At 34.7% G+C, this 27,906-nt stretch overlaps 2 protein-coding genes across 3 annotated transcripts; one reads left to right on the top strand and one right to left on the bottom strand.

Moving 5' to 3' along the window:
- The first annotated feature begins 3,079 nt into the window (after nucleotides 1-3,079).
- LOC129002112 (protein disulfide-isomerase TMX3) lies at nucleotides 3,080-20,979 on the top strand. 2 transcript variants are annotated; one of them, XM_054429685.1, is made up of 14 exons: nucleotides 3,080-3,255; nucleotides 6,993-7,041; nucleotides 7,217-7,256; nucleotides 8,540-8,703; nucleotides 9,365-9,551; nucleotides 10,849-10,926; nucleotides 11,402-11,468; nucleotides 11,785-11,888; nucleotides 12,612-12,691; nucleotides 13,605-13,658; nucleotides 14,737-14,929; nucleotides 15,462-15,657; nucleotides 16,670-16,738; nucleotides 18,786-20,979. In XM_054429685.1, exons 1-14 carry the CDS (start codon nucleotides 3,219-3,221, stop codon nucleotides 18,809-18,811), a joined length of 1,344 nt encoding a protein of 447 aa, XP_054285660.1. In that variant the 5' UTR covers nucleotides 3,080-3,218; the 3' UTR covers nucleotides 18,812-20,979. The 2 variants fall into 2 exon arrangements, with proteins under 2 accessions (XP_054285660.1, XP_054285661.1); XM_054429686.1 differs by lacking the exon at nucleotides 16,670-16,738.
- An 853-nt stretch (nucleotides 20,980-21,832) lies between these two features.
- LOC129002115 (programmed cell death protein 5) lies at nucleotides 21,833-27,021 on the bottom strand. Its single transcript, XM_054429689.1, has 4 exons — nucleotides 26,932-27,021; nucleotides 23,057-23,168; nucleotides 22,455-22,621; nucleotides 21,833-21,986 (listed from the first exon to the last, which is right to left on the bottom strand). Exons 1-4 carry the CDS (start codon nucleotides 27,001-27,003, stop codon nucleotides 21,939-21,941), a joined length of 399 nt encoding a protein of 132 aa, XP_054285664.1. The 5' UTR covers nucleotides 27,004-27,021; the 3' UTR covers nucleotides 21,833-21,938.
- Nucleotides 27,022-27,906: the final 885 nt, after the last annotated feature.

The following is a 27,906-nucleotide window of genomic DNA, read 5'->3' on the forward strand; positions in this document are numbered from 1 at the left end:
CCATCCGTCAATTTAAAAAGATTAATGGACAGCTAGCTTGTCAGCCGCTTCGTCTACACGTAACACCCCAAGAGAAGTTTTTTTGTTACTCTCATCTTGCGATCTACTTGAAGACTTTAATTTTTCTTTGAAAGCATTAACACGCTACTATCAGTACCAAGACAAGCCCCGCAGAAATATTTTTTATGAGTAATTAAGAAATAAGAACAAACAAACCCTACCACAGTAAACCTGCAGACTAAGCGAACTCCCCACCTGATTATAATATTTTCACTCAAATAGCTCCTTGAAAATGACGGCTGTAGTACAGTACCTATTTAATGACACTTGACCTGTATATATATATACAGGCATTATACAGGGTGAATAAAAAGTCAAGACCCCCCCTCTAATATTTTTCCAAGTAAATATACAGAGATATCCTTTTGGTGGTCGAGCAATCTTAGCAGGAAGTTTCATTTTATCATTTTGAAATTTTTGAGTGACCCCCCAAAGGGGGGATTTGGGGGGCAACTCAAATATTTTAAATGTAAACCCCCTTCAAGTGACACCTCATTTTGAAGTGTTTACAAAAACTTAAATAATGGTGAAAACTAGAGGTCGATATCTCTTCTCTATCCAAAATGGTAGCCCGTCAAATGTTGTGGAAAATCAACGGTAAAATTGTTAATATTGGCTGCCATTTTGGATAGAGAAGAGATAGGGTGCTCTGGTTTTCACCATTCTTTAAGTTTTTGTAAACACTTCAAAATGAGGTGTCACTTGAAGGGGAATTACATTTAAATTTTTTGAGTGTCACCCAAAAGGGGGATTCAGGGGACAACTAAAAATGTTTCAATCGAAACCCCTATCAAGTGACACCTCATTTTGAAGTGCTTAAACAAACTTAAAGAATGGTGAAAACCAGAGCTCGCTATCTCTTCTCTATCCAAAATGGTAGCCCCTCAAATGTTGTGGAAAATCAATGATAAAATTGTTAATATTGGTTGTCATTTTGGATAGAGAAGAGATAGCGAGCTCTGGTTTTCACCATTCTTTAAATTTGTTTAAGCACTTCAAAATGAGGTGTCACTTGATAGGGGTTTCGATTGAAACATTTTTAGTTGTCCCCTGAATCCCCCTTTTGGGTGACACTCAAAAAATTTAAATGTAATTCCCCTTCAAGTGACACCTCATTTTGAAGTGTTTACAAAAACTTAAAGAATGGTGAAAACCAGAGCACCCTATCTCTTCTCTATCCAAAATGGCAGCCAATATTAACAATTTTACCGTTGATTTTCCACAACATTTGACGGGCTACCATTTTGGATAGAGAAGAGATAGCGACCTCTAGTTTTCACCATTATTTAAGTTTTTGTACACACTTTAAAATGAGGTGTCACTTAAAGGGGGTTTACATTTAAAATATTTGAGTTGCCCCCCAAATCCCCCCTTTTGGGGGGACACTAAAAAATTTCAAAATGATAAAATGAAACTTTCTGCTAAGATTGCTCGACCACCAAAAGGATATCTCTGTATATTTACTTGGAAAAATATTAGAGGGGGGGGTCTTGACTTTTTATTCACCCTGTATAGATTTGCTGCGAGAAATGATGGTGTTTTGACCTCTGGGTACCCCAAAACGAAAACGTAAATCGGTCCCGGGTCCAGTTCTTATCATGAGACCTACAGTAATAGTGTATTCCCTATATGGGGAAATTAGTTAAAAGTACTTATCCTGTGAAACTGTACAGGCATAATTATAAGAGTGTGATTTGGTGAAGAGGACTTTACCCCCAAAGAGTTAAATGGTAACAAAACATTCTAAAAATAAATAAAGTACTGTATGTGCAACAATGACATTTTGATTTTCACATTTTGATATTTGTCGACTACCTTACGTCTATTTTGATTTATAGAATACATAATCTATGACAAAGTTTCAGAATAAATATACCACCACATAGGTAGAGCCTTATTATGCGTTAGTTGTTAGTGCTAAAAATGCGGTATTTGTGTAAAAATTGTATTTAAATTTGTTAGGATCAGCTGTCTGAAACTGTGAAATAAGCATTTAGCAGTTCTGATTGCATTTAATTTAAATGTCAACGCAAAGGTAAACATTGTGAATTTTCTCATGCTTCCATGGAGACCAATTAATATTTAATTTTGAAAACCTCACTTCAACTTTGGACATCCAAGGGTCCTAGCCCGAGAGGATCTCAGGGAAGTGATTAGGGATCCAACCACTCTGTGATTTTGACATCACCCAGTCGTTTGGCATATTCAACTTAAGAGGTGAAAATGCCTTAGGCCTAATATGTCTTAGGCCTAAGACATTCCTAGATATTTGGAACGTTTTTAAATTTTCAAATGAGTTGTGTTAGCAAACACGAGTTTTTCTAAAGTAAAGGCTGTAGTCAATCACGTTTTTAAGGTTATAAGTCCGCATTTCTAAAATTTAGTCAAAATGCTTCCATTGGATTTCGAGGTACCCTTTAAAATTAGACTACAGACAGATAGACAGACAACAGACTTTGCTCGTATTAGAGTAGGATTACAGTATTGAAAATAAACTACTACATCATCATACAAGAGTATTTTAAAAAGTATGCTCATGCTGAAGTTTTACTATAACAATATGGATTTTTTTATTTCAGCGATCGAATATTTATGGTTTGTTATATTTTTTTCGTTAATTAATTATAAAATGTCTACGATGTTTTTACGATTAAAGCCAACTAACCACAACCAAACAAGGCTCTGTCCCCCGGTACTGGTATAGACATTGACCATTTGACTATATAACATAGTCAATGGTATAGATTACGCGTGACTAGCAATGATATATTTTGTTTTATGGGTCACCAACAATAAAATTACGTAACTTCATGCAGTATGAAGAACTATTCACACCATGATCATTGACTTTAGGGAGTATGTTTTGATCACCGATTCTACATCTTAAGGTATAATCAATGGCTTAATCTATCACAGAATTACTCCTCCAAGGCTTCTTTTTTTTTAGTCAGCTGTTTTGTCATTCTGCGCTGTCGCCGACGTCTCTATCTTATTAAATTTGTCGTCTGCTAATCGATCAATGAAAATGAACAGATGCTTGCCTTGGTTATGTCGTAATAAACTATGGACAATTTAATTATGTATACATTCAGACATAAAATTAGTTATTTTAACAAAAAGTAGAATAGTTAAGAAACTTATCTATCTTTATCTGTACTATGGCTCCTTTAATGTACAATGCTGTATTACTTTTAGGTAAGTTATAGTTGTATACTGTTTGTTTTTACATTGTTATGGTTAAAATGAGTGATTTAGTGTGAATTTAATTTAAACTAGTGTACATGTTGCTCGAATTCGAGCAATTGCAAAGTGTTACAGGAGTTATTTCAAAACGAATAACAGTCCTATTTACAATGAGTTTAAAAGAGTCAACTCAAAGATAACCAGTGTGTAACAAAAAAGATACACTCACAATTTTTAACAGTAATCATTATTTCCTGTAAATATTGTATCATATTTCATAACCTGGAATTGCTTTTTAATGTTTTCTACAAACATTTCCTGACTTATACCCATATAAGGTTGTCCATGTTTATCTTCGTTAGTGATCAACCTAAAGCATTCCGGCCGGTTTTCTCCTTCTCAAAATGCCTCGCTGTACAGGCAACACAGCTCATTGATAGGGGGCCAATTGAGACCGAAAAGTCATTTTGGGGCGCTTTGTAACTACTAGTTGAGATTGTCCAGGGTCACGCGCCACTGTTCTGTAGCTGTGGTCGTAATCGCGATTACGCCTCCTGTCTATGTTTAGTTTTCGTCGTGTCGGTGGCATTTAAAAGAAAAAAACAACAAATAAACAAATTATAGCTACACAAAACAACGATAAATGCACAAATTAAAGTTACAATCATGCTAACACGATCCTTCATAGCGACACAAAACAACGATAAATACACAAACTTAAGATACAACCATACCAACACGATCCGTCTCGGGGATTATGTTTACACAAACTCAAATAGTAAATAAAAGAACTTGTTAATGTGTTGACAGAAAACGATAATAAAGAAAGAATGCCAACTAACCATTTGCATTTATGCTGAAACGGGTGCAGTTCTATAGAGAGCTTACATTGTCGGATAAGCTGGGTAGATCAGTGGTTAAAGTGCTCGTTTGGTAATCCACAGGTCGCCGGTTCGATCCTGAGAAAAGTTTATAGCTTTTTATTGGTTTGATACTGGGGGTACACTTCCATATCTGTTGGCACAAACAACCGAATGAGTAATATTAATTATTCGATTGTTTAATTCGATATATCGTTTGGTTGGTTAGGTTAGGTAACCTTACCTAACTAACCAATCAATATATCGATCGATATTTTCATTCGGTTGTTAGTGCCAACAGATATGGAAGTGTACCCGAAACTGGAGCCAGCTGTTCTTGATCATTGGGTGTTTATCGTCCTGACTAAGGAAACAGCTGGTCTTAGTACTTTACTTTAATAGGCCTACTTTATTCTGAAATGGCGACCTTATGAATGTAGGTATTTTTAAGCCAATTATGATTGGAGATGAGTGGCGCGATCTTGTAGTCTTGTTAGGGACTAACGCCGACATGTTCCTTAGACACAGCTGTTAATTAATAGCCCATACAGCCAATGGCAACTAAAGGACATAGGCCTACAGTTTATAGTGGAATCCGAACCACATTTTTGCTTTGTAATTAACGAATTGGTCTAATTATCAGGATAGTACTGTGGCTACATAAGGCATCACTACACTAATATTATCAAGCTCCTGTTAAGTTAAATTTATCAATTTACAAGTCCCGATTGATGAAATCTATCGTGAGCTGGGTCTTCAGCATCTGGAAACCAGGAGGCACATCGCTGATCTCGTTGTCCATTTACCATTTATCATCGATGTCTTCTCCGCCGTCCTTGTAGACAGGGGAATCGTCAATTTCTTGTGAAAGTGTATGTGTGTGAGAGTGTACTTGAGCATTGCTTTCCTATTTGTTGTTTAGGCTATATTTGTGTTCGTTGATAAATTCAGTTAATTTATAATATGGTCGTTGGAGTTACTTTTTTGTCTTGTACAAGCTCCTTATTTGTTCACTTGACTGCCCTGATATGCTTCAGCAGTTTCAATTTCGGACTCCTCAACGCACCTGTTCGAGAGATCTGTTTGTTAGGAAGCACCACCGCACAAACTACGAGATGAATGCCGCACTCACCCGCATGCAAAGGGCGGGCAACAGCGTGCCAGAGACTGTTGACTTTTGCCTGGACAGTGTAGCTTCGATGAAGAGGAAGCTTCAACGTAGTCCCTAATTTGGAAAATTTATTATCAATATTTATTATATTTTAATCATTATGTAGGCCTACACTATTTATTATTTAAATGCAGGGACTTTCTTAGGCTGTTGTTCTGTAAATAGTATTTGTATTGTTTATTTTTCTATATTTCAACATCTATTTATTATTGATGTAGGCCTATATCAATAATTTATTATCTATTATTTATTATAATTGAATAATAATGTACATTATTTATTATCTAAATGCATGTATTTTCACTAAGGCCAGAGGGAACGCTACATTATTGTTATTAAATACTTTTTCCATCTTGTTTTGTTGTAAGAATGTAAAGATGGAGTTTGTCCGTTGGTATGTAAAATAAAACACTCATCCTTCACTCATATTTGGGTTAAAATCCGCACATAGTATTTATCTTTGTGAATTTATCTATTTAAAAAATTAAACAAAATATCAACTTTTCCTTATTATCACTTAGGCTAACTAAGCAAAACTTAACTAACTAGCCTAACCTAATTGCCGCAGCAGCACAGTGTACAAAAAGCCTTCTTAAAAACGTGCAATTGATATATCGTGTGAAAACTACAGGCCTATCCAATATGATATAATTATCAAACTAACATTTCATCCGATAATATAGGCCTATTCAAGTTTCTCAGCGAAACTTTACCCGTTTAAACTGAAGAGGGTCTATTTTCTGTACTGTCAATGATTATTGGGTAGGTACAAGTTAGTTTGGTTGAATAAACTTAGAACCAAATACAATATTAGTTAATATTCAGCCAAGAAGAAGGTAGATAGATTTAGGTGGAAATAATGCTATGTACAGTAGACTCTCTCTTATCCGGATACCTTTTAACCGGACTACACTTGGCGGAAATGACATCTGTTTAACCGGACAATTTTTATCAGCACATTGGTTTAACCGGACTAGATCGGCAGGAAGTGGGCAGTACTGAAACGACTGTTCTCGTGGGAAAGATTTGAGACCAGTGATCACGTGTCTAAATACAATGCTCTCCTAAATTTAAGTCGAATATCACAGTAAACAGTCCGTTTTAATGAGTGTTTTGGGACGTCGGTTTAACCGGAAACCCTGTTATCCGGACTGGCCTCGGTCCCGAGGATTCTGGATAAGAGGAAGTCTACTGTAGTAGTCAACTGAACTAAATAAATGCCATTTGGCAACTTAACACCCGGACCATTTTATTTTGACAAAACCAACATTGAAAATCTTCTTAATTAACTTATTGTAATAAGAAATCTGACTTGACAAGTTTTACCGTGGGGCAGATACGCTCACCAAGCCTTTTCCACCATTTAATACCTTTACTCTTATAGGCACAGTTAAACTTGCTTCCCGTTGGTCTATCTTCTGTAGTTTCTCCTAGGGAGGGTAGGCTTCATATGGCCTGAAGGCAACACAACCACCACACTAAAATGAGCTCTGTGAATCGTGCAAAATAACAGATCCGGTTTTTTGTTGGTGCAGTATCTTATTTTTTAAAACATATAATTGTACAATAGAGTATCATCTTTGCCATTTACCAAGTTTTGTGTTGGGTGTATGATTTTAATGTAGCCTAAAACTTATCTATTTATTTTTGTGTTTATTTATTTCCACTGTATTGCAAGGTTTTTATAGGAATTATTATGTAAAATAAATTTGTTACAGGTCTCCTTCAACTGGTGAGAGGTTCACGTGTATTGGAGTTAAGTGACAGGTAAATTTGAATTTTTATAACAATCACCTCTTTTATTGTGGTAGGTATTTCTCCAATCTTGTGGAATATTTTGATTTTGTTAGAACAAAAAATATAGGCCTATGTTTCTATTTTAATAGTGATTCGTAAAAAGAATTTGACACAATTTTCTAATTAATCTTTCTTCTTACTTTAGGTTTCTGGATGTTAAAAAAGATGGACAGTGGCTAATAATGGTAAGTTTCATTATACAAAGTTTAATTATAACCTTTTTAGATACAGTACTGTTTAAGTAATTTCCAGTAAGATGATAAATTTCTCAATTTTGGTAATTGAGTGAAAATTTAAAAACGTACGTTTTCATGTACCTGGCCTTTTACTTCGTAGATACTGGATTTGTAGTTTATTATTATGTGTTTTAATATTTTTTGGGACAGGGGCAACATGTTACACACATTTATTTGGTTTTAAATAGGTTCTAGGTATTTCTTTCGTATTTTTAAAGTCTCTAAATTCACGACCATGACGTGTCCCTAGGGTCCATTTTCCAACTTTCACGCTGTTTTTAGACTAATTTTTCATGCCGAAATATATAAAGCCATATTTTTATGTCATCAATGGTTATTAAACTTACAAAAAAGGAGCATATTATAATTTTATTGTCATTGCAAACTGACTACCATGACAAAATAAGTCAGTCCCTCGATTTGGCGTCACAACCATTTGGGAAAAATTTTCAACTTTGGAGCACGACAGTGGCAAGCCTGGTGTCGATGGAGTCAGTTGGTTTTAGAGACTAGTTCGGGGTGTACGTCAGGATTATAGTGCCGGTCGTTTCGAGTTGAAAGGAGGAATTACAAGATTAATAAAGGTTTTCCATTTTCCACTAAAGATGCTCTTTGTACGCTTGATATTGCGTTACCATGGACATTTTATGAAACTTCAAATGTTAATGAAATAAAAAAAATAATAAAAGTTTTGAAAAAAGGGGAAAAAATTTGCAAAGTGCTTTTCCTGAAAACGTATGTTTTTAAATTTTCACTCAATTCTTTATGTGAGGCTTGAGTTTATAAGAAGGCATTTCTGCTATTACGGTCCACAGGATGTATCAAGAGCCTCTATCAAGAGATTAGGAGCTCATTATGTTTAAGATTTTTTAGGGCCTCTTTAAATAAAAAAAAGTGAAAATGTGAAGAATTACTGTATTCTAAAGTGTTGTACGAGGGTAATGCAATTTTTGTTTGTGGATATAGCCTATTAATTTAACTGGAGCCAGTTGGTAAATAAATGTAGCAACAAAACTCAACCTGAAATAAGAATGTTTTTGTTTGTTTATTATAGTATAACTAGTACCGGTAACAATTTCTCGCCTCTCTGAATTTACTTTAAAGTAGTCAAAAAACAAATTATTTTGTGATGCTTAATTGGTAGTGTTGCTCTGGGAAATAGGTCACAAGATCAGTAATAGTTTTTTTTATGAAAATGCTTGGTCTGGTATTGATGCACTGCTGTGTTTCAGTTCTACGCCCCGTGGTGTGGCCACTGCAAGCGACTAGAGCCTGTGTGGGGGCATGTGGCTCAGTCTCTGTACAACACCAACATACGTGTCGGCCGAGTGGACTGTACCAGGTTCACCAGCATGGCTACCAAGTTCGGAGTCACTGGGTTCCCCACAATCATGTTGTAAGGGTTGATAAAACTACCTAAATACACATTGTAGCTCTTAAGAGTTCATATATAACTGAATCTCAATAGTTCTACAAATGTAGGGTTCAGTTTCCCCAAACTGCAGTTTTGGCTTTAAACACTTGTCTTCCATGCATCATCCAACTTAGCTTTAGTCCTCACCCAGACCAACGTTGCTTCAAGTTAAATTAATTTAATGTAAGAAAATATAAATCATAGTGGCTCCCAATATGCTTGGTTGTCTATATTTTTGGACAGTCTGAGAATATTTCATGCCAAGACTTGTATTAAAATGGCTATGTTGACAGAATGTAATATTTGCTGAGTCGGTTTGCTGTCTCTCAGTCTTCATCTCCAATTTACTTCAGTCTCTGCTCACTGTTTACTTTTGCAACTTATTCACTTTTGCTACAGTAGACCTATTATTGTTTAGTATGGAAATAATACAATAATAAATCAAGAGCACACCGCATGGAAATGGTGTGATAGAAAATTGCATCAACTTTCATCGAACCATTTTCATCCAGTCAACTCTTGGTGGATTCCACCAATAAATCCCACAGTTCAGTCTGTTATCATATGTAGGGTTTTCTTTGTTCAATGTTTCATCTCACATATAATTATGTACTTGCATTGTAAATCCCCTGTGGTGTTTCAGCCTGAAAGGAGACGAGGCAACTCACACGTACCACGGAGACCGGACCAAGGAGGAGATTATCAACTTTGCCATGAGAGTGAGTGGTCCTCCAGTACAGCCAATCACAAGGTCCGAGAGTCTTGACCATCTCAAGGCTAACAACCCATTGTTCTTTGTCTACGTGGGAGAGTACGAGGGGCCATTGTGGGTAAGTCAATTGGAAAAGAAAATCTGTGAATGCTTCAAGTTGGTTTTGGAACTCCAGGATTCAGTTTTTATCAATAAATAAAGTAGACTCCCTCTTTTCAGGACACCTTTTAACCGGACATTGATTTAACCGGACTACACTCGGCAGAAAAATGACATCTCTTTAACTGGACAATTTTTATCAGCACATCGGTTTAACCGGACTAGATCGGCAGGAAGTGGGCGGTACTCAAAGGACTGTTCTAGTGGGAAAGAGACCAGTGATCATGTGTCTAATTACAATACTCTCCTAAATTTAAGTCAAATACTGTATACAGTATGCAATTAAATGGTCCATTTTAACAAGTTTTTGGGGACGTCGGTTTAAACGGAAAACCCGTTTTCCGAACTGGCCTCGGTCCCGAGGAGTTCGGATAAGAGGGAGTCTACTACCGTATTCTCTTTGACTATATATACAATTAGACTTTATACCGCCACGTTTTTGCAGGTTTAAGAATTAAATTGTACTTAGATGAATTTAGCCAGCTGAATTTTATTCTTAATTTATATTAGGAGTTTGCTAATATAAATTATACTGATTTTTGTTGAATACACAGATGTTTAACCAAATCAAACTGATATGTCTATTTATTTTCAGCTACAAAATCTTTTATATGGCATCAACCGTCTCAGTAAAAAAAAACTTAGGGGGAAAACAGTTATTGACTGTTGTAAACTTATTTAACTAAATTTGTTTATAAATAGTAGGCGAGAGCTAATCCATTTAGATGGGGTGTCTCTACTTTAGTAGGCCTATCCAAAAGTCAATGATGCAATCTATGCTAAAAAATGTTCACTTTAATCTCTGAATCTAATTGGTATTCAGTACAATGAAACTCAAATAGCAAAATAATTATGAAAAATACAGGTTTTACTGAGATCATACCAACAGTAATCTTTTGAACCATTTGTTGTCAAGAAACTACGTCATTAATTCTTCTGAAACTATCCGTTCTTTCTCAGAGATTTACAGTTAAGGTAATTTTGTAGTGATAGCAGTCATTTTGAATAAAATTGCTAGGACAATAATCTAGTTGCGGGAACCGTTGTGCCGTTCCCTGGGGAAAATATGGTTATACATAGATAGAAATAAAAAAAAACAAATCAACATTGTCATTAAAATAAAAAATAAAAAATCTCAAACCATTTTATTTTCAAAATCATTGATTGTTGTACCAAACCTTAATTTATCCTATTGGTATAATATTTGAAAGCTAGCTCGGTTTGCCAAATAGTTTGACATAAACTTATTGTTTCAGGAAACTTACTACCAAGTGGCAGAAATGTTTCAACCTCATGGATTTTTTTACTCTGTTTCACAAGACATTGCAAGGAAAGTAAGTGATTATAAAGTTTGTATAATTTTATTTTTTGATGTTTGGTCATTGGTTATTTTTACTAATTGTTCACAAAAATAATGTAGGCCTATTGAGTTCTAATATCAGCTTTAAAAAATTTTTTAAAAAAGGACACAACAATGTCTTTTTCCTACAGTAACCGTGCACAAATACTAGAAAAATACCGGTATGGATCATAAACATAAACAAATGACGTTTTTGGCCCAAAAGTAAACAAAACCCATGTACTAATAGCATTAATTAAAACGTATGGTTTTGTTTACTTTCGGGCCAAAAGCGTCATTTGTTTATGTTTATGATCCATACCGGGTCTTTTCTAGTATTTGTGGTTATCTGACAAAGTAGGCTTCCTTGCAAAAGTTAACACATTTTTTAAAAATCTTCTAGATGAACTGTATTCTTTTTAATTAGAGCATTACCAGTCTAAACTGCTGTAATATTTTCTCTGTTTCAGCATGTACGGCTGAAAGAACCACCAGAGATTTTTGTGCACAAGGAGAAAACCCATTATTTCTTTGAAGGTCAGTAAACAAAAATACAGTACTAATTTAACTCTTCAGTCTTTATACCTTTGACTGATTAATTGTGAGGGGGCGGACCACAACCTAAACGTGTCGGCCACTTTTTTTTGTTTTTAGAACACTTGGTTATGTTTTTTTTTAGATCCCGTCAAAATTGAGGTATCAGATAAACTGCATCCTACCTTTGAGCTCTGCCTGAGGCAGGTTTCTACCCCTCACAATGATTCCAAGGGTTTTGACTAGCTCTATTGCCTGTTAGGCCTATGTTGCTTGCTTGTGATTGAGAACTATATGTCTAACTATTGATTTTTTGCAGAAGGAGAGATGAGTGTTGGAGGGCTCAATGCCAGCCTTTCAGAGTGGGTTAACAATGAGAGGTTCAGCACCTTTGTCAAAGTTACCCGGACCAACATTGACCAGGTAGGAGTCTTATAATTAGTAATACCATAGTAGGATATATTGAATATTGTCTTTGTATGTTGAAGTAGACAACCCATCACCATAGTGTAGCTATGGACTCATGGAGTTTTTAACTCAAAGACAAAGTTAAATGAGAAGAGCGATGTGCTACTAGAGAACAAAACATTTCCTTTTAGCAATTCATAATGTTACAGTTGATTGTTGCATAAAGGAAGTTTCTTTTGAGATATTTCTCTTCAATTAGTTATTACCATAGGTCATAGTTCTAATTCATATAGATATTTATATATAAAATTCAAATTGTACGGTAACTTACATTTAAAATTAATTTCCATGTTATTCTTATGGCGGAAGTAGACTTATGTATAGATTTCTTGTTTATGAAAGAGCTGCTTCCCTGTAGTTGTAAGTACTTATGTAATCTGAATAGGGAATAAATCCGACATGTTTAAGGACATTTTAGTAAAAATCCTGAAATATAAATTAGCTTAATTTGCAGGTTTACTGTGACGGGGGTATTTTTAATTTGTCATTAAAAAGTTGATGGATTAAGCAGGAAAATGGAATGTCTACCTACTTCATGTTTTTGTGAAGTCAATAGTTACACTCAATTTAGCCTAAACTCTATTTAGAACTAAAAACACATTCTCAAACTTGCTGGTTGTTTTATGCTGATAAATTTTAAAAACTCTCAGCTAACTTGTAACATATCATGTGTTGTAGCTGATGAGGACCAACAAGTTCCTGGTACTAGCTGTTGTTCAGGAGAATAAACTGCAAGAAGTACCTGAGGAGATGATAGAGTAAGTGTCCATGTCTGTCAGTGAGCAGGTTAGGTTAGCCACTATTAAGTGATATGGAATGTAAATTAGGCTAACCACACCTTAACACGTTCGCTGCGGGTTACCGCCCGGGCGGTAGCTCCGCCACGCTGCGGCGCGCCGCCCGGGCGGTAATGTGCACCCGCCAAACTTATTCCGTTTGAGTGCAGCCGCACTCCGGTGTAGGTCGGAGTATTTTTGTCCGTGCTTCGTGTATGACAGTGGCAGTTTTGTGGTGCAATCCATTTGTAATTATCGTTACTCGTTCTGAAACTATACCTGGTGGATTTTGACTCACTCATTACGTTTGTTAACTGTAATTTTGTGCTATATTAATTTTGTTTTATTGTAAAATAATGGCATCTACTGTGGGTGTTTAGCAAACTACGTCGACTCTTGTCATGAAACAGGACATCACCACACGTTATTTGATATTCGTCATACCGAAATATGAAAGCCAATAGCCCGGCAATTGGGTTTGTTCGACGCTGCGGGCTGCGCCGCACTGGAGCTACGCCTGCCATTTGATGGGCAGCAGCGAACGTGTTAATATTAAGGTTTCCTAGGTGAATGGGTTTTATGTAGACAGTTTAGTTTTCCAAACATCAGTCACCTTAGCGATGGGGCACACCTTTTTAGTTGCCTTCCAAAAAGGATTTTACACTTAAAATTCCAAAACATTCCTGGCGTGTTCCATACCCTACAGTAGCATCCCTGCCGGGGTGAGAAATAGTATCTGCCCATAGCCCAGTATTAAAAAGAATAAATTGTAGAACCAAGAGGGAAATTATCAAGGCAACCAATAACTATTGATTTAATCAATTTTACCAATTACTATAGTTGTATACTGCCAATGAAAGTGATCTTAGTGTTTGAATAAATTTGTTTGTTTCAGGTTTAGAGATATGATTGAGTCAGTAATCATGAACAATAGGGATAGGTATCACAAGTAAGTTCTGTTTTATTCATGTTATTGTTATAGTGGTTTTTTACAATAATGTTCAAGTTAATAATTTTTGGCCAAAGTAATTTTAACTTACAAGGGGAAGTTAACTTTAGAATCTCTCGGGAGCAGAACCTGTACCTCTTGTGCTCTTTGAACAAACTGTCAAATTAAAGTACCGTATTTACAGCTGACTTAATTGATATATTTACATTCATCCAAAATGTAAACATTAAAAATTTGGAAGCTAATGGGAAATATGAAAATGAAATGATTTAATATTGCATTGTCATCCATTTGTGAGCTATGTTTCAAGTTTCAAGCCTCTAGCTCATTGGGAAATGGTTTAAAATCGATTGCAAAATTTGTACCGAACAGACAAGAAAGTGAGCTAATAAAAACGTTTTAATAATGATAGTTTAAGAATTAAAATCCCTTCAGTTTCATAAATTTCAACTTGTTTGTACAGGAAATTAATGCATAGAATGACAACTCTTAGATTAAAATGTAGGAATTTAATTGAGTTAATTTAATGGAATTTAATGTGTTTTAACATCGTTTTAAGGTTTTTAACTGTCAATGTGTGTTAAAACTTTCAAAATTTTTAAATTTTCATAAATTCCCAATATTTGGGAATCATTTTAGACAAGTACCTACATACCAAATTTCATCACAATCGGACCTCAGGACTTGGTCTGTAACTCTGTACACATCTACAAATACAGACAGACACACACAAACATCACTTCAAAAACCACTTTTTTGGGTCCAGGGGAACCCAAAACAGATATATCCACTCAAACTCGAAACTTTTCACGAAAACAATCACTTTCTTCATATGGTATATGGGGAGAAAGTAAAAAGACTCTTTTCAATTCCAACAAACACCCTATAATTTTCTTGTGGAGTTTTGTTATAGATATAAGTTGTTTAAGAATTTGGAAAATAAGTTAGTTAGAAGAATAACTGAACAAAGTCAGGAAAATAATATTTATCCAATATTAAAGGCTAATGAGAAATCAAGTTAATGTTAATACATTAAATCAATGTTAATACATTTGTCTTATGGTTTGTTGTTCCTCAGGTGGTTCCAGTTTGGGTGGGTTGGTAGCCCTGAGCTGGCCAACTCCATCGCCATGACAGAGTTACCGCTACCGTACCTGCTGGTGGTCAACTCCACGACGGAGCATCACCACATGCCAGATGACGAGCCACATCGGCTCACTCCGGCCGCAATACATCTGTTCCTTCAGGCTGTACTTAACCAGTCAGCTCCGGTTAGTACTGCTTGTTGTACAATAGCGTAAATTTATTGATCAAGAAGTTATTCTTTACATTTTATACCAATAACATTACAATATTTTACTTGAATTCACTAAAAAATCACCAACTGTAACGATAACCCTATTTTTGTATGGATGTAAACAAAATTGGCCATCTGTTTTGACATAAACTTGAAAATGTTCAGATGATCGGACAGAATTTAGCACAAACTCTGAAATTTGAGATAATTTGTAGTCCTAGGTATAATTAGATATAAACCAGAATGAAACATAAAAATCTCTGATATTTCGTCTTTAAGACTTTGCAGAGAATAATTTGAACAGAAAAATTTTCATCTTGTAATTGTTTTTAGAGCTATTCAAGCTGTTACAAGTTGATGAAATCAACAAACTCATTGTCTATTTTCCAATTACATTTTGGGCTTAAAATGAAATCTGTTGGTTGTATTTCGTTTTTTTTTTTTATAACCAGCCTAGTAACTTTACAGCAACACTAGCACCCCTAACAACTAGCTGTATTTTACAGACGTATGGAGGGAACACACTGCCAGTGCGGTTGTACAGGCGTTACTTCGAGGCTCGCTCCTCGCTATCTGAAATGTGGCGAGGTAATCCGGTGTTGACGGCCGTACTGTTTGGCCTACCTCTCGGCTTCCTCAGCCTTATATGCTACTCCATCTGTTGCGCCGACATCATGGATGCAGACGACGAGGAAGAAGAAGGTATGGAAATAATCAAGCAGCTCTGTTATGAAGTTTGTAATTTAAGGCAATGTACGCGAGGGGCGGGATGTCAGTCTAAGAGCAGGATGTGGGTGATTTTTTTCTGAAGGCCTGGGTTAAAATGTCACTAATCACTAATCTCACTAATAACATGATAATGCTGGGACTTGATAGTTTAGAATTTACCTTAAAAGAACCACGGAAGTTCAGAGTTGATTATCCGAATGCCTATGTTTGTTTGTGATAAGCCATACAATTTTTTAATGAAAAGTAACTCTCCTGGATATGTCAATTACTTACTCAGATTCCTTCAAAGGTGTTTTTATAAGAATGTAAGACTTCAGCCAGATTTAATGTGATCATCCAAACCACTCTCACTCCCAGTAGTGATAATTAACTTACAGTGTATTGACCTCTGAATGGAGAGCAATATAATTCAATATAATATTTTGAATTACACAGATGATGATATTGAAGGGTTGTGGGGTTTATTGTTCCTACGAGTTTGTGGAGGTAATTGTCAGATTTGTATTTGTCTCGTACATACTTGATCTCCCTCTGATCTTTGCCCCAGTCAGCCAACCCAGACGGCATTTTCTTAAACTTTCTTCTTGCACCTAGTAGTTTTAATCATCGTATAAAGATATCCTACCTAACTAAACAAAACTTTTTTTCTGTATCTCTGATTGTAGTATGTACTTAGAGAGGTTTTTATTTAGTTATACCCAGTGATATAATTCATTATCAACCCCATACTTTTTCCCATTTGCTTGAAAGATTTTCACAGGAGATCCCAAATTGTTGTCACTTTGCTTGATATAGATTTAGCAATTCTCTAATGTCATGTGCTGCATTGTGTTTGTATTCTACTTGAGGTTTTGTCTTCCTTCAATTCATTTTCATAATCTGCAGATCCAGTAGGTTTTTCGATTAGATTTTCCTCTCACAATCTAGATTTGGTGACAACTCAAAGTATTTAATCAGAGGATTGGATATTTCCTGCTGATTTCAGGCGCAGGTTCTGAAGAAACCTTTTTCATTGAGGAAGCCACTAATGATTCAAAAACGCAGAGCAAATCTAGTGAGTAAAAGTGTGCAATAGAGATTGGTGGATAATTGAATAGTAGGGGTTTGAGTACTTTGTATAAAAATTAGCTTAAGAGTCCTTGGAGCCTAGACTAACTAACTCATAAGATTAAAAAAAAAAATACCCCCGCCGCAGCAAACCTGCAGACTAAGCGAATTTCCATTTGATTTACACTGAAATGTCTACTTAAAAATATAACATTTATTCCCGATTTAAATAGAATTAGTTTAACAAGTACTTAGGTTTGCTGCATCAGGGAGGTAAAACTGTTTTTTTTTTATGTTAATAGTTAGTAAGAAATAAAAACATTTTTCAAATTTGATCAAAATATGTTCATAAACAAGCAAACTACAACAGTTTACTTATTCTCCATAAGAATAACATGGGAATTTTAAATTTACAATTTTTAGGAATTTTCTCCGTAACCATTAGGCGCATAATAACGCTTCAATATACTAAATTATTTGTTTTTTTAAGCTCTACAAAATGGTTTGGAAAGAAATTGCTAAATTATATGTTTTTTGGGTCAAAAATGCGAAAAACCTATTTTTACCCCATAAAACCCCCCGTAAACCCCCGTTCCCATGGTCCGATCATGCTGGATCGCGAACTCGTTCGAATAAACGTAGGTTTACACGTTTGTACCGAATTTCATCAAAATCGGATCATTTTTGCTCGAGTTATAGTGCTAACGGACATATATATATATATATATAAATATATAAATATATATATATATATGAATTTGAACGGATGGTGTTTTTGGTCTCTAGGGACCTCGAAACAAAAAAAAAAATCGGTCCCGCGTCCAGGTCTTACCATGAGTACTACGGTAATAGCTTATTCCCTATATGGGAAATTCGCTAATACAAATAAAATTTCTTATCTCACAGTGCACTAGACATTTAAATAAAAATCACTTTGGTATTTGAAAAAATATTTTGATATGGTAAATAACTCTTCAGCAGCTGTATTGAATTATTTAAATTAACGTTGCTCTTCTAAGAGCAAATCCAAGATGGCCGTTGGCTTCCATGGACTCCCTTGGAAAAGAATTCAAAACTTACAAAGAAAACTTCTAATCCCACAGTGTCATAGATAATTTAAAATTATAATCACTTTGGTGTTTGAAAAAATATTTTTGGATGATAATTAACTCCTCAGGAGCTGTATGAAATTATCCAGCCATCTTGTGGTTCTAGGAACAAAATGGCTAGACTTAACGGCAGGATACATCAAATAACCAGAAAATTCGCTAAACACTTTTATTTTAACAAAAATCTTAATGTGAAATTAACCATATGGAAATACTTTTTAAGATACAATCATAGACTAACCAACACAAGTAGACTTCTCATCCCATTGTAAATTTTGAAGCACGTTTTTCGTGTCTAGTTCATGTACGGTGACACTGGGCGCTAGTGTCGATGAAATTTTGTTTCTATTATTTTAGGGTTAATTTCTTGAATTTTGCTTTACTTTTTGGTTATATAACTAGGGGACAAGTTATTGTTTATGATTAGATTGTATTATTTGGTTAAACGAGGTTTTAAATGACTGTAATAATGGGAAACAAATTGTAAACAAAACACGACCTCTACATAAACCGTACAAAACTAACAATAAAGTTGTCTTCAGCTGTTTAGTTACATAACGATGAGAAATCTACTGAGGGAATATGTTTTATCTATGATATAATTTAGTAACCTAAGCCAGCCAAACATAAATTAAGCCTTACTTGGCACATCCTAACTTTTCTGTAGTATGGAACTTTTTTAAAATCTCTGTACAATCAGTTTACTTTTCAATATTAAAGAATTATAGGTTGGAGAGGACAAAGGTAACTATCCTGAAGAAAGGTTGCAGACGAGTCACGGCACAAATAAATTATATACACACAAATAAGACATCTGATTTTTAACTGGTGTCTTTGTAACTGCCATATCTACTTCTGAAGAAGCCTAACTTATCAATATTAATCATTGATTTAGATACTGCTGATGATATTCCTCTAACATTTGCCATGTTGCTTTTTCTGCAGATGAAATGCATGAGAAGAAAGAGTAAAAACGGAGACACCATTCAAGTGCAACACCTCGCTTCTTTCATTCCGCATTTAAATTATTATCTAACCATTTGTTGTGATCATTAGGCAAGGCAAGTATGAATATGTGGCATTTAGACTAGTGTTTTTAACTGTTTTACAACTATTTTGTTCTTCAATTTAATTTAAGTTCATTGTATACATGATTTTAAGATTTTAATTTAATTTAAGTAAATGAACATTAACTCCCTTTTTTGTTTGATACTTTGATTATTTATTTGCTAAAAGCAACTCAAGATCCGTACATATAAAAACATCAATTATGATATTTATATGTATAGGCCTACTGCAATTAGGTAATGCATGTTTCTCTATATTAAGGCATTTCAAGAGAACAATATATCTACACTTTTTAACCTGTTTAAAAATATTAACATTATTGTTCTTGTGAGTTTAAGGGACTCAAATAATACAAAATGACACGACTTGGCCCCAATGGAAGATATGAATCAACAAAAGCCACAAACTTTAGCAGGAATGAGTAATTTTACATATGTTAAAAACCTAATTTTTTCTGTAAGCTTTGAACTATTTGTATTGTGATCACATTTACATAACAGTGGTAACAAAGACATTAAAAGCAATAAGAAATGGTCATTAACGAATGCCCAATGACAAATAAATGGCAACTAAGTCCTGAATCGATCTTTCTAAACACCACCTTCATTGTTGAGTTTTAATTTGTAGTATTATTGTAACATGTCAACAATTTATCTTGTACTTAAGTTTTAAATTGAATACCTATTTGATTGTTTACCATACTATTAGGTTGTAATAGTAGAACCTCTCTTAACTGTAGTTCAAAATAGTTTTGCTGTTTTATAGAAGGTAGCTTAAGTTAACTAAGCTACATTAACACGCTGTGTGCGGCCGTTCCCAATCGGGTACGGTACTTGGCCCCCGTAAGATGCGGGGTAATTGAAAGTTAAAGTTGCTTGACCGGGAATGCTCGGCAATGCTTTTCGTATATCTTTGTTTTTGCTCTAGCGTCGGTTGAAGGCAAATCTATACCACGTTAGCGTGTAGTGTGTGACTTGCTTTTTGTTGTGGTGTAGGTTGGCAGTAAATTTCCCCGTAAAATCCCCATCTGGCAAGCTTAAAAATCAATTGTTTGTCCCGTCTTTCTCCCTCCAATTGGGAATACAATGGGACCGGCTATGTTCCAAGCAGTGATGCTATCTGTGGGTGTTTTAGCGAACTACGTTGACTCTCTTCGTAAAGTAGGACATCACCGTACGTTATTTGCTATTCCTCAGACCAAAATTTGAAAGCCAATCACCTGGCAATCCGGTTTGTTCGACGCTGCGGGCTGCGGCGCAATGGGGCTACACCTGCCATCTGATGGACCGCAGCGAACGTGTTAAGTCATTTCTAAAATCACTGCTGTACATTATTTTCCTCATTATAGAATGAATAGACTCCGGATTGCGAAGAATAACTAATAATAGTGGTTTAAATACCTGATTCTGGCAATCCAATTGTTGTATTCCACAACTAGTTTCGACCTCCTATCATCAAGGATGATTACTTCACATGAAGGTCGTCAGGATTAAAAATTTTTGACACATACACAAACTCAAACACATAGCGCATACACACATACAGCCGATAAAATAAAATTGTAAACACGAGCGAACCGGTGTCGGTAATGCTAATGCGGAAGTTTGGTCTAGACATTTCTCGTCTAGAGGTCTAAAGATGATGACCTCTTAGCAGGTCGAAACTAATTGTGGAATACAACAATTGGATTCAGGTATTTAAATCACTATTGTTAGTGTATATTATGGCTAAAGTGACACATTTTGCCCTAAAATTTAACTGGATCAATATGTACTAACTTCACTAAATTACTTATAGGTTATAGTGTTTTTTTCCAGCTAAGAGAGGGATCTACTGAGTTTAATTTATTGTGACTGTGCATTAATGTGTCTTATTTTTAAGAGCATGTTTTAGTTTTAAAATATAGATTTTGTGTAACAACTGTACATTCATACGACAATATAAAAGTACAACCTGTAAATAATTTTGAGCTTAACTACTTAGAACAAATACTTGTTATACAATGTATAGAATTGTAACTCCCACTTGTATGTGTAGTTTGGTACTGTTATTAAACTTATAATCTTTACATGGTTGTCTTTTTACCAAGTGTATAAGATGTGTTCAATTAGTGAGTGTGATCTTACTAATATTATAAATGTGAAAGTTTGTGTGTTTGTTTGTTTGTTTGAAGTTCAATCACGCATTAACTATTGGGCGGATTGGGCTGAAATTTGGCATGAAGATAGCTCACATTCTCGATTAACATATAGGCATATTCTTATCTCAAAAATCCTTTCGGGCTCTGCCCCAGTGGCTCTGTAGTTCCCCATGTTAACCTTATGAGTATTCCTATTTAAAGGGAATTAAAGAATTTAGTCAGCTGTTTCGACATAAAAAGTTGGTTCTATAATATGCAAAAGCATTAAAAAGTTATAAGATTTCCCAACAGGGTGCAGCACTACATTTTTTGCATTTATGAAAACAGCTAATTTGAATTAAGCAGCAACAAAAAACTGTGCTAGGCAATGAGAACTGTCAAAGTATGATTGTTTACAGTTATGTTTATGTTTTTAATTTCATGAATAATTTGTGATATTTTGGCGAATCTTTGATAATTTATTTTTCTCTATTATTTAGGTAAAGTGGTAGAAAATTATGGCTATGATAGATGTGTAATACTATAGAATACTGTAAATTTAAAGAAGCAAATTTGATCAAACTGTGTCCTCCCTCATTGCAAACGCAAAGCTTAAGTATAACTGCAATAAGCATTTTATACTGATATGCCAACCCCGTACGAAGGACGGGTATTCTGCTAGTGTTTCTATAAAACCGTTACACCGTATCACTAACTAAAAATGATCAACTGATTCTTCATTGTAACTTTTCATCTAACCTTGATGCCTGATTTTAAGGATGGGGGAATTTTGTAAAACACACGATTATAGCAAATAATTGATTTTTAATAGTTAGTATAGAGAGAGGTCTTAACCTAAATTAATTATATTAACAGTCCGTTGCAAGATGATAAAAATAAAATAAAATGGGCTATAGGTCGTCATCTGAGTCATCCAAGGCAGCTCTCCGTCTGTCAAACTGAAACACAACAGACAAATAATAATACAGCTGTCTATAGACAGGATCATTCCAGGTAGTTCCAGTACATTTTAAGTTGGGGGCTGCGGTTCATCGATAATCTCGGGTTGAGTCAGGCCAACAGCTAGCCAAGGGATTGCTCAGCACCAGAAACAGTTTTTGGGCCAAGCTGTTTGAGATAAAGCTTTTATTTTTTTGATTGAAGAAAGTATCTGCAAAGATGTGCGAACAAAAATTTACGGTTTTGCCACAATTGGGAGAGACAATAATGATGTCTCCACGATTGCTGAAGATGTTCATGATTCTCGATGATTGCAGGAGATGATGCACAATATTGTAAACTAACTGTAGTATAACAATTACATTTTCTTTAAATCAATTGGTCAACTTTTCAACCGTTTTGGCCTAAGACTCAAAGATTTTGGAACCACTTACAGTAAATAAGATGGAATGTTAGTTTTCACCCACCTTCACTGTTGTTTTTGCCTGTGACATTTTCTCGTTGACTTGCTCCAAGATACCAATGAGTTCATTCTCCCCAAGCCGTCCCATCAACTGTCCACGTTGGGCCATCTGCAGTAGCATGTTCTCCACCATACGACCCTTCTCTGGCTTTCCCACCATAAGAGTGTTCACTGCAACATGTCATATCCAGCATAAACAAACCCCCAAAAACCTACATATCACATATATGTATCCAAACCATATCTAGGTAGTCTCTGGAAGTAAGAGCATGCACAAAGTTACAAAACTGGTCCCTTTATAAAAATCAAATCATGTTTATTGATAATATAACGATAGTATCTAGTTTAAAATTGAATAACAGGATTTAAATAATTTAATAATAAAACATCTCCGTAAAAAATATAAATGTACAACACATTTATGGTAGTCAATAAAATAGTCTTAAGATTGCATAACAAAAAAATAAAATCTATGTAACATCTATAAATCACAAATGGATAAGTAGGTTTATGCTATACAAAGTCACAATCACAAACAATGAATTTTAAACAAAAACGTTTATGAATTCAAAAGAACAAAAGTTTGAAATAGGTCAAATTACTTACATCTTGCTCTTGCTGATTGGTCCAAAACTTGGCTTAGAATAGAATTTTTCATCTCTTCTGTCTCCCTTTTCCTCTCCTCCGCTGCTTTTTGGCTTGGACCTCCATCTCCTCCCTTGAACACAAATTTTTTTTAAAGAAAGGTCCACTTGACAGAAATAGATTTACCAAAATAGGAAGAATTTACAAAAAAAATTGTTTATCTTGCACTTGTCCAGTCAGTTCTGAGCTATGGGATAGTTCTGTGGAGATATATAGCTTCTATATCAATGATATTCTTGTTGTTTGAAAACAAATTATTAGAATTATTAACAAAGACCAAAAAGAACATTGTAAATCATTATTTATTAACATTAACGCTATAACTGTGGTAAACCCTACTTATAACGTATTGTTAGTTTAAGTTATCATATCTAGTTTTAAGTTGCATCAAAATATTTTGCTTTAATGGGTGATTTTCATTGCTTTGGTAGGAAAAAGATACAATTTTGCTATTTTATTCACAAGAGTTGAAAATATTTAAAAGAAGCCATTTCATAATATGTAAAAAGTTTCTGAACAAGCTACGCCTAATTTAAGAATGCCCAACTCCCTTAACCCTCCGAGCGTCACTCGTCGAAAAATCGACTCACAACACATTTTGTGTAGTGTCAAAATGTGTTGATTTTTCGACACACGAACATCGTTTACGGCGAAGGCTCTATGACTGACTGAATCGGATTGAACTGGATCGAGTTAGGTATCGTTCTTTTCGTTAGATTCTAAGCTTTCTCCAGAGGTCTGTCTCTAAGCGCTTTATGTTCTCCGAGCCGATCGTAATTGTAGCAGACAGCTGACGTGCGTATTTGTAAACAGCTAGGTTACCCTCGGACCAATGACTGATGTGTTTTATTACGTTTATCATTGTTTTAGTGTTAAAAATCAAAAGTAGTGATACACGTGGTGCATTATAAGAAGATTTAAGTGATTTTGAAGGGCTGGTTGATGATCCTGAAGAAGTAGGTAGTGATATTGATGTAAATTATCAGCCAGATTCATAGCTATGGTTAGGCTATGCATTCTTAGCTAAACGCTATGTACTGAAATCTGTTTTTTGCCCATAACTTAATTATTTGCAAATCTACTTCCTTATATTACTATATATTTGTAATCCTCATAAAATTTAGAACAAAGTGGCTATTTTCAAATATTTATACGCCTATAATTTATACAATTTCATTGAGCGCAAACTTATTTTTTTTTTGAAAATTTTCCAAAATATTTTTTTTTACCTAAAAAATTTTTTTGAAACAAATGTTCCTTATGTTTTATGTATAATATTGTAGCCCATGATTTTCCAAACAAAATGGTATATAGAACAGTAGAATTAACATTGTTTTAAGCTTCTCAGATCCATTTTAATAAAACCTTGCAAATGCGCCAAAAATAGGCGGACATTAAGGCCTAAACTATGGACACTCGGAGGGTTAAGTTGGTAAAATCGGATTGAACTGGATCGAGTTAGGTATCGTTTTATTTGGCAGATTCAGAGCTTTCTCCGGAGGTCTGTCTCTAAGCGCTGTTCATTTTAGTTCCGAAAATATTGTAGCAGACAGCTGACGTGTATATTTGTAAACAGCTTGGTTAATCTCGCACCGATGACTGATGTGTTTTATTACGTTTATCATTGTTTTAGTGTTAAAAATCAAAAGTAGTGATATACATGGTTCATTATAAGAAGATTTAAGTGATTTTAAAGGGCTGGTTGATGATCCTGAAGAAGTAGGTAGTGATATTGATGTAAATTATCAGCCAGATTCCTAGCTATGGTTAGGCTATGCATTCTTAGCTAAACGCTATGTACTGAAATCAGTTTTTTGCCCATAACTTAATTATTTGCAAATCTACTTCCTTATATTACTATATATTTGTAATCCTCATAAAATTTAGAACAAAGTGGCTGTACATCTTTTATTAGAATTTTTGGCATTTATAATTTTTTTTATAGAGGCTATGCATTCTTAGCTAAACGCTATGTACTGAAATCTGTTTTTTGCCCATAACTTATTTATTTGCAAATCTACTTCCTTATATTACTATATATTTGTAATCCTCATAAAATTTAGAACAAAGTGGCTATTTTCAAATATTTATACGCCTATAATTTATACAATTTCATTGAGCGCAAACTTATTTTTTTTTTTGAAAAATTTTCCAAAATATTTTTTTTACCTAAAAAAATTTTTTGAAACAAATGTTTCTTAGGTTTTATGTATAATATTGAAGCCCATGATTTTCCAAACAAAATGGTATATAGAACAGTATAATTAACATTGTTTTCAAGCTTCTCAGATCCGTTTTAATAAAACCTTGCAAATGAGCAAAACATAGGCAGACATTAAGGCCAAAACAAGGGACACTCGGAGGGTTAAGGTTGGATATGATTTTTTTTAAAAACCTCTGTAAAGTTCGGAAATCTCGGAACGGCATTTTAAAAAACCTGTCTTAGATCAAAAACTATAAAAAGTAAGTAAGTTAGAACAACCAGAGTCATACCAAAATAATCATAATAAACCCAGCTTTCAATAGAAGTATCAAAGTACATAGAGGATACGCGTCCGGTAACCGGACGTGGATAAGGCGTACGGCAATGACGTCATGGGGTTGCGGGAGCCTGGAACGCCTTTACCACAACAATACAATGACCAGCCATCGGTGTTCGTGGTGTAGTGGATAAGGTGATCGGCTGATATGCAAGAGGTCCAGGGTTCGAATCCCATTGATGACTTTAACTTTTTGTCGAAGAGTTTGCATTGAATACCATTTATTCTTAACTGTACATCTTTTATTAGAATTTTTGGCATTTATAATTTTTTTTATAGAGAAAGAATTTCACCTTAATTCAATTTTTTCACTATCATCAAGTTTGGTTGGTTAGGTTAGGTTATGACAGTAATTGCCGGACGTCTAATCCACGTCCGGTTACCGGACGCGTATCCTCTGCCATCAAAGTAACCCCTTTAACCAGTGGTTACATTGTGACAAGGCATTTAAGTTCATTACAAAGTAGCCCCATAGCGGGGCTACTTTGATAGCCACAATTTTTTTTCCCCCAAAGTATTTAATATAGATTTTTTTCAAATGTAGCACTCAAAAGAACTAAATGAAATGCACAATTTGGAATTTTTCTCATGGTCCTATCTCTTAAAACAAAAAAGTTACAGCAAAAAATCAATAAAAGTTTTACAAAGTAGCCCCGTTTGAAGGTATCTTATATAAGTTTAGATTATTTCATTCGATAAGTTATCGGTATCTATATCAAGTTTGGTTAGTTTAACCCTTTCATTCGGTTGTTGTTGGCCCCATTTATGACCCACCCACGTAAATAAACATTAATAACATAACTTAGGGGCAAAAATTTATGATTTGGGTCAAAAAATCAACGTGCAATAAATATCTTTCCTGTAACTTACCACAAAAATCTATGTTTGAAACGATAATCATCAATGTTTCAAAAACATCAATAGGCATTTATTTGCCATTGCTACTTGAATGCCATTTCCTGCTCCTGCCTGTTTCTACATAGGCTAGGCCTACTGTAAACGATTTATTTTTGCCATTATTTAGCCTTATTGCATGTTGTGAACAGGCAAGAGCAGGAAATTGCATTCATTCAAGGAACAAAGAGTTGGGAAATTCTAAACAGCCATTCATAACTTACAATTAATTAATTTATTTTCATTTAATAATATTAGGGGCCTAGGCCTAGGCCTGTTAAATTGTTGTGGTATTATCTACACATTTTCATTGTTAATATTTCTAATGAATTAACATGGGTAACGAATCAGAAGTTAATTTAGGCAAAATGTTGCACTATCTAAAAAGTTCATTTTTAATACCTGAATTCCTCTTTCAGCTTGTAACTGGGCTAACCTCTGAGCTCTCAATGCTTCTAACTCGGGGTCGGCCATTTTTCTTTTCAATGAGCTTTTTTTTGGTATTTTCTATTTTTATTCTGAATCCATCCCAAACTATATATCACATGGAGTAAAAAAGGTCTGCAATATAAACTGTTTAGTAAAAAAAAAATACAAAGGTGGCCGTGGGGTCTGACTTAGGGGAGGTACAAATGAGGCATTTAGTTCAAAATTCCTCCGTGAACAGCGCTGTAGTAGAGAGCACTTTGGCAATAAAGGTTTACTAATCGCAAAAATAGTTCTGTTCATAAAATAAAATTATAAATGCCTCAAATTCAATTTTACTATTTTTAATTATAAAATTAAACTATCATAACCTAACCCTAAGAAATAATATAACAAAAGTTTAGTAATCGGAAAAATAATTCTGTTTATTAAATAAAACTAGAAATTGCTCAATTACAATTTTATAATGACTTAATAATAAAATTAAACTGTAATAACCAAACCAAACCAACCAAACTTGCTGATAATAAAAAAAATCTTGGACAAAAAGTTAATGCTACTAGCGGGATTCGAACCCGGGACCTACAGTATACCAGCCCGGCACGCTAACCATTAGACCACCGAGGCCGATGGGCACAATTTTTATTTCAGCTGCAGTTATTTTAATAAGAACAAAATGAGAGCATTCTATTGGCTGAGGGAACACCATTAGCGCAATGAAACGAAATGAAGCCATCGGCCTCGGTGGTCAAGTGGATAGCGTGCCGGGCTTCGAAACTTATGGTACCAGGTTCGAAACCCATCGTGGGCACAAACTTTTTGTCTAAGATTTTTGCATTTTCAACAAGTTTGGTTAGTTTGGTTAGGTTATAACAGTTAAATTTTATAATTAAAACCTCATAAAATTGAATTTGAGCTAACTTATTTATAGTTTTATTTTATGAACAGAAC

Source organism: Macrosteles quadrilineatus, unplaced genomic scaffold, assembly GCF_028750875.1.
Source record: "Macrosteles quadrilineatus isolate MER2022 unplaced genomic scaffold, UCM_ALF_1.0 Scaffold_9__3_contigs__length_116548681, whole genome shotgun sequence".
NCBI lineage: Eukaryota > Metazoa > Arthropoda > Insecta > Hemiptera > Cicadellidae > Macrosteles > Macrosteles quadrilineatus.

Excerpts from the sequence above, each read along its gene's own strand:
- LOC129002112 (XM_054429685.1), top strand. The coding sequence starts at position 3,219 with ATGGCTCCTTTAATGTACAATGCTGTATTACTTTTAG. Across the intron at positions 8,704-9,364 it reads GGGTTCCCCACAATCATGTT|CCTGAAAGGAGACGAGGCAA; the intron begins GTAAGGGTTGAT and ends GTGGTGTTTCAG. Across the intron at positions 16,739-18,785 it reads AAAAACGCAGAGCAAATCTA|ATGAAATGCATGAGAAGAAA; the intron begins GTGAGTAAAAGT and ends CTTTTTCTGCAG.
- LOC129002115 (XM_054429689.1), bottom strand. The coding sequence starts at position 27,003 with ATGGCCGACCCCGAGTTAGAAGCATTGAGAGCTCAGAGGTTAGCCCAG. Across the intron at positions 23,169-26,931 it reads AAGCTGAAAGAGGAATTCAG|GGAGGAGATGGAGGTCCAAG; the intron begins GTATTAAAAATG and ends TTTGTGTTCAAG. Across the intron at positions 22,622-23,056 it reads CCAATCAGCAAGAGCAAGAT|TGAACACTCTTATGGTGGGA; the intron begins GTAAGTAATTTG and ends GACATGTTGCAG.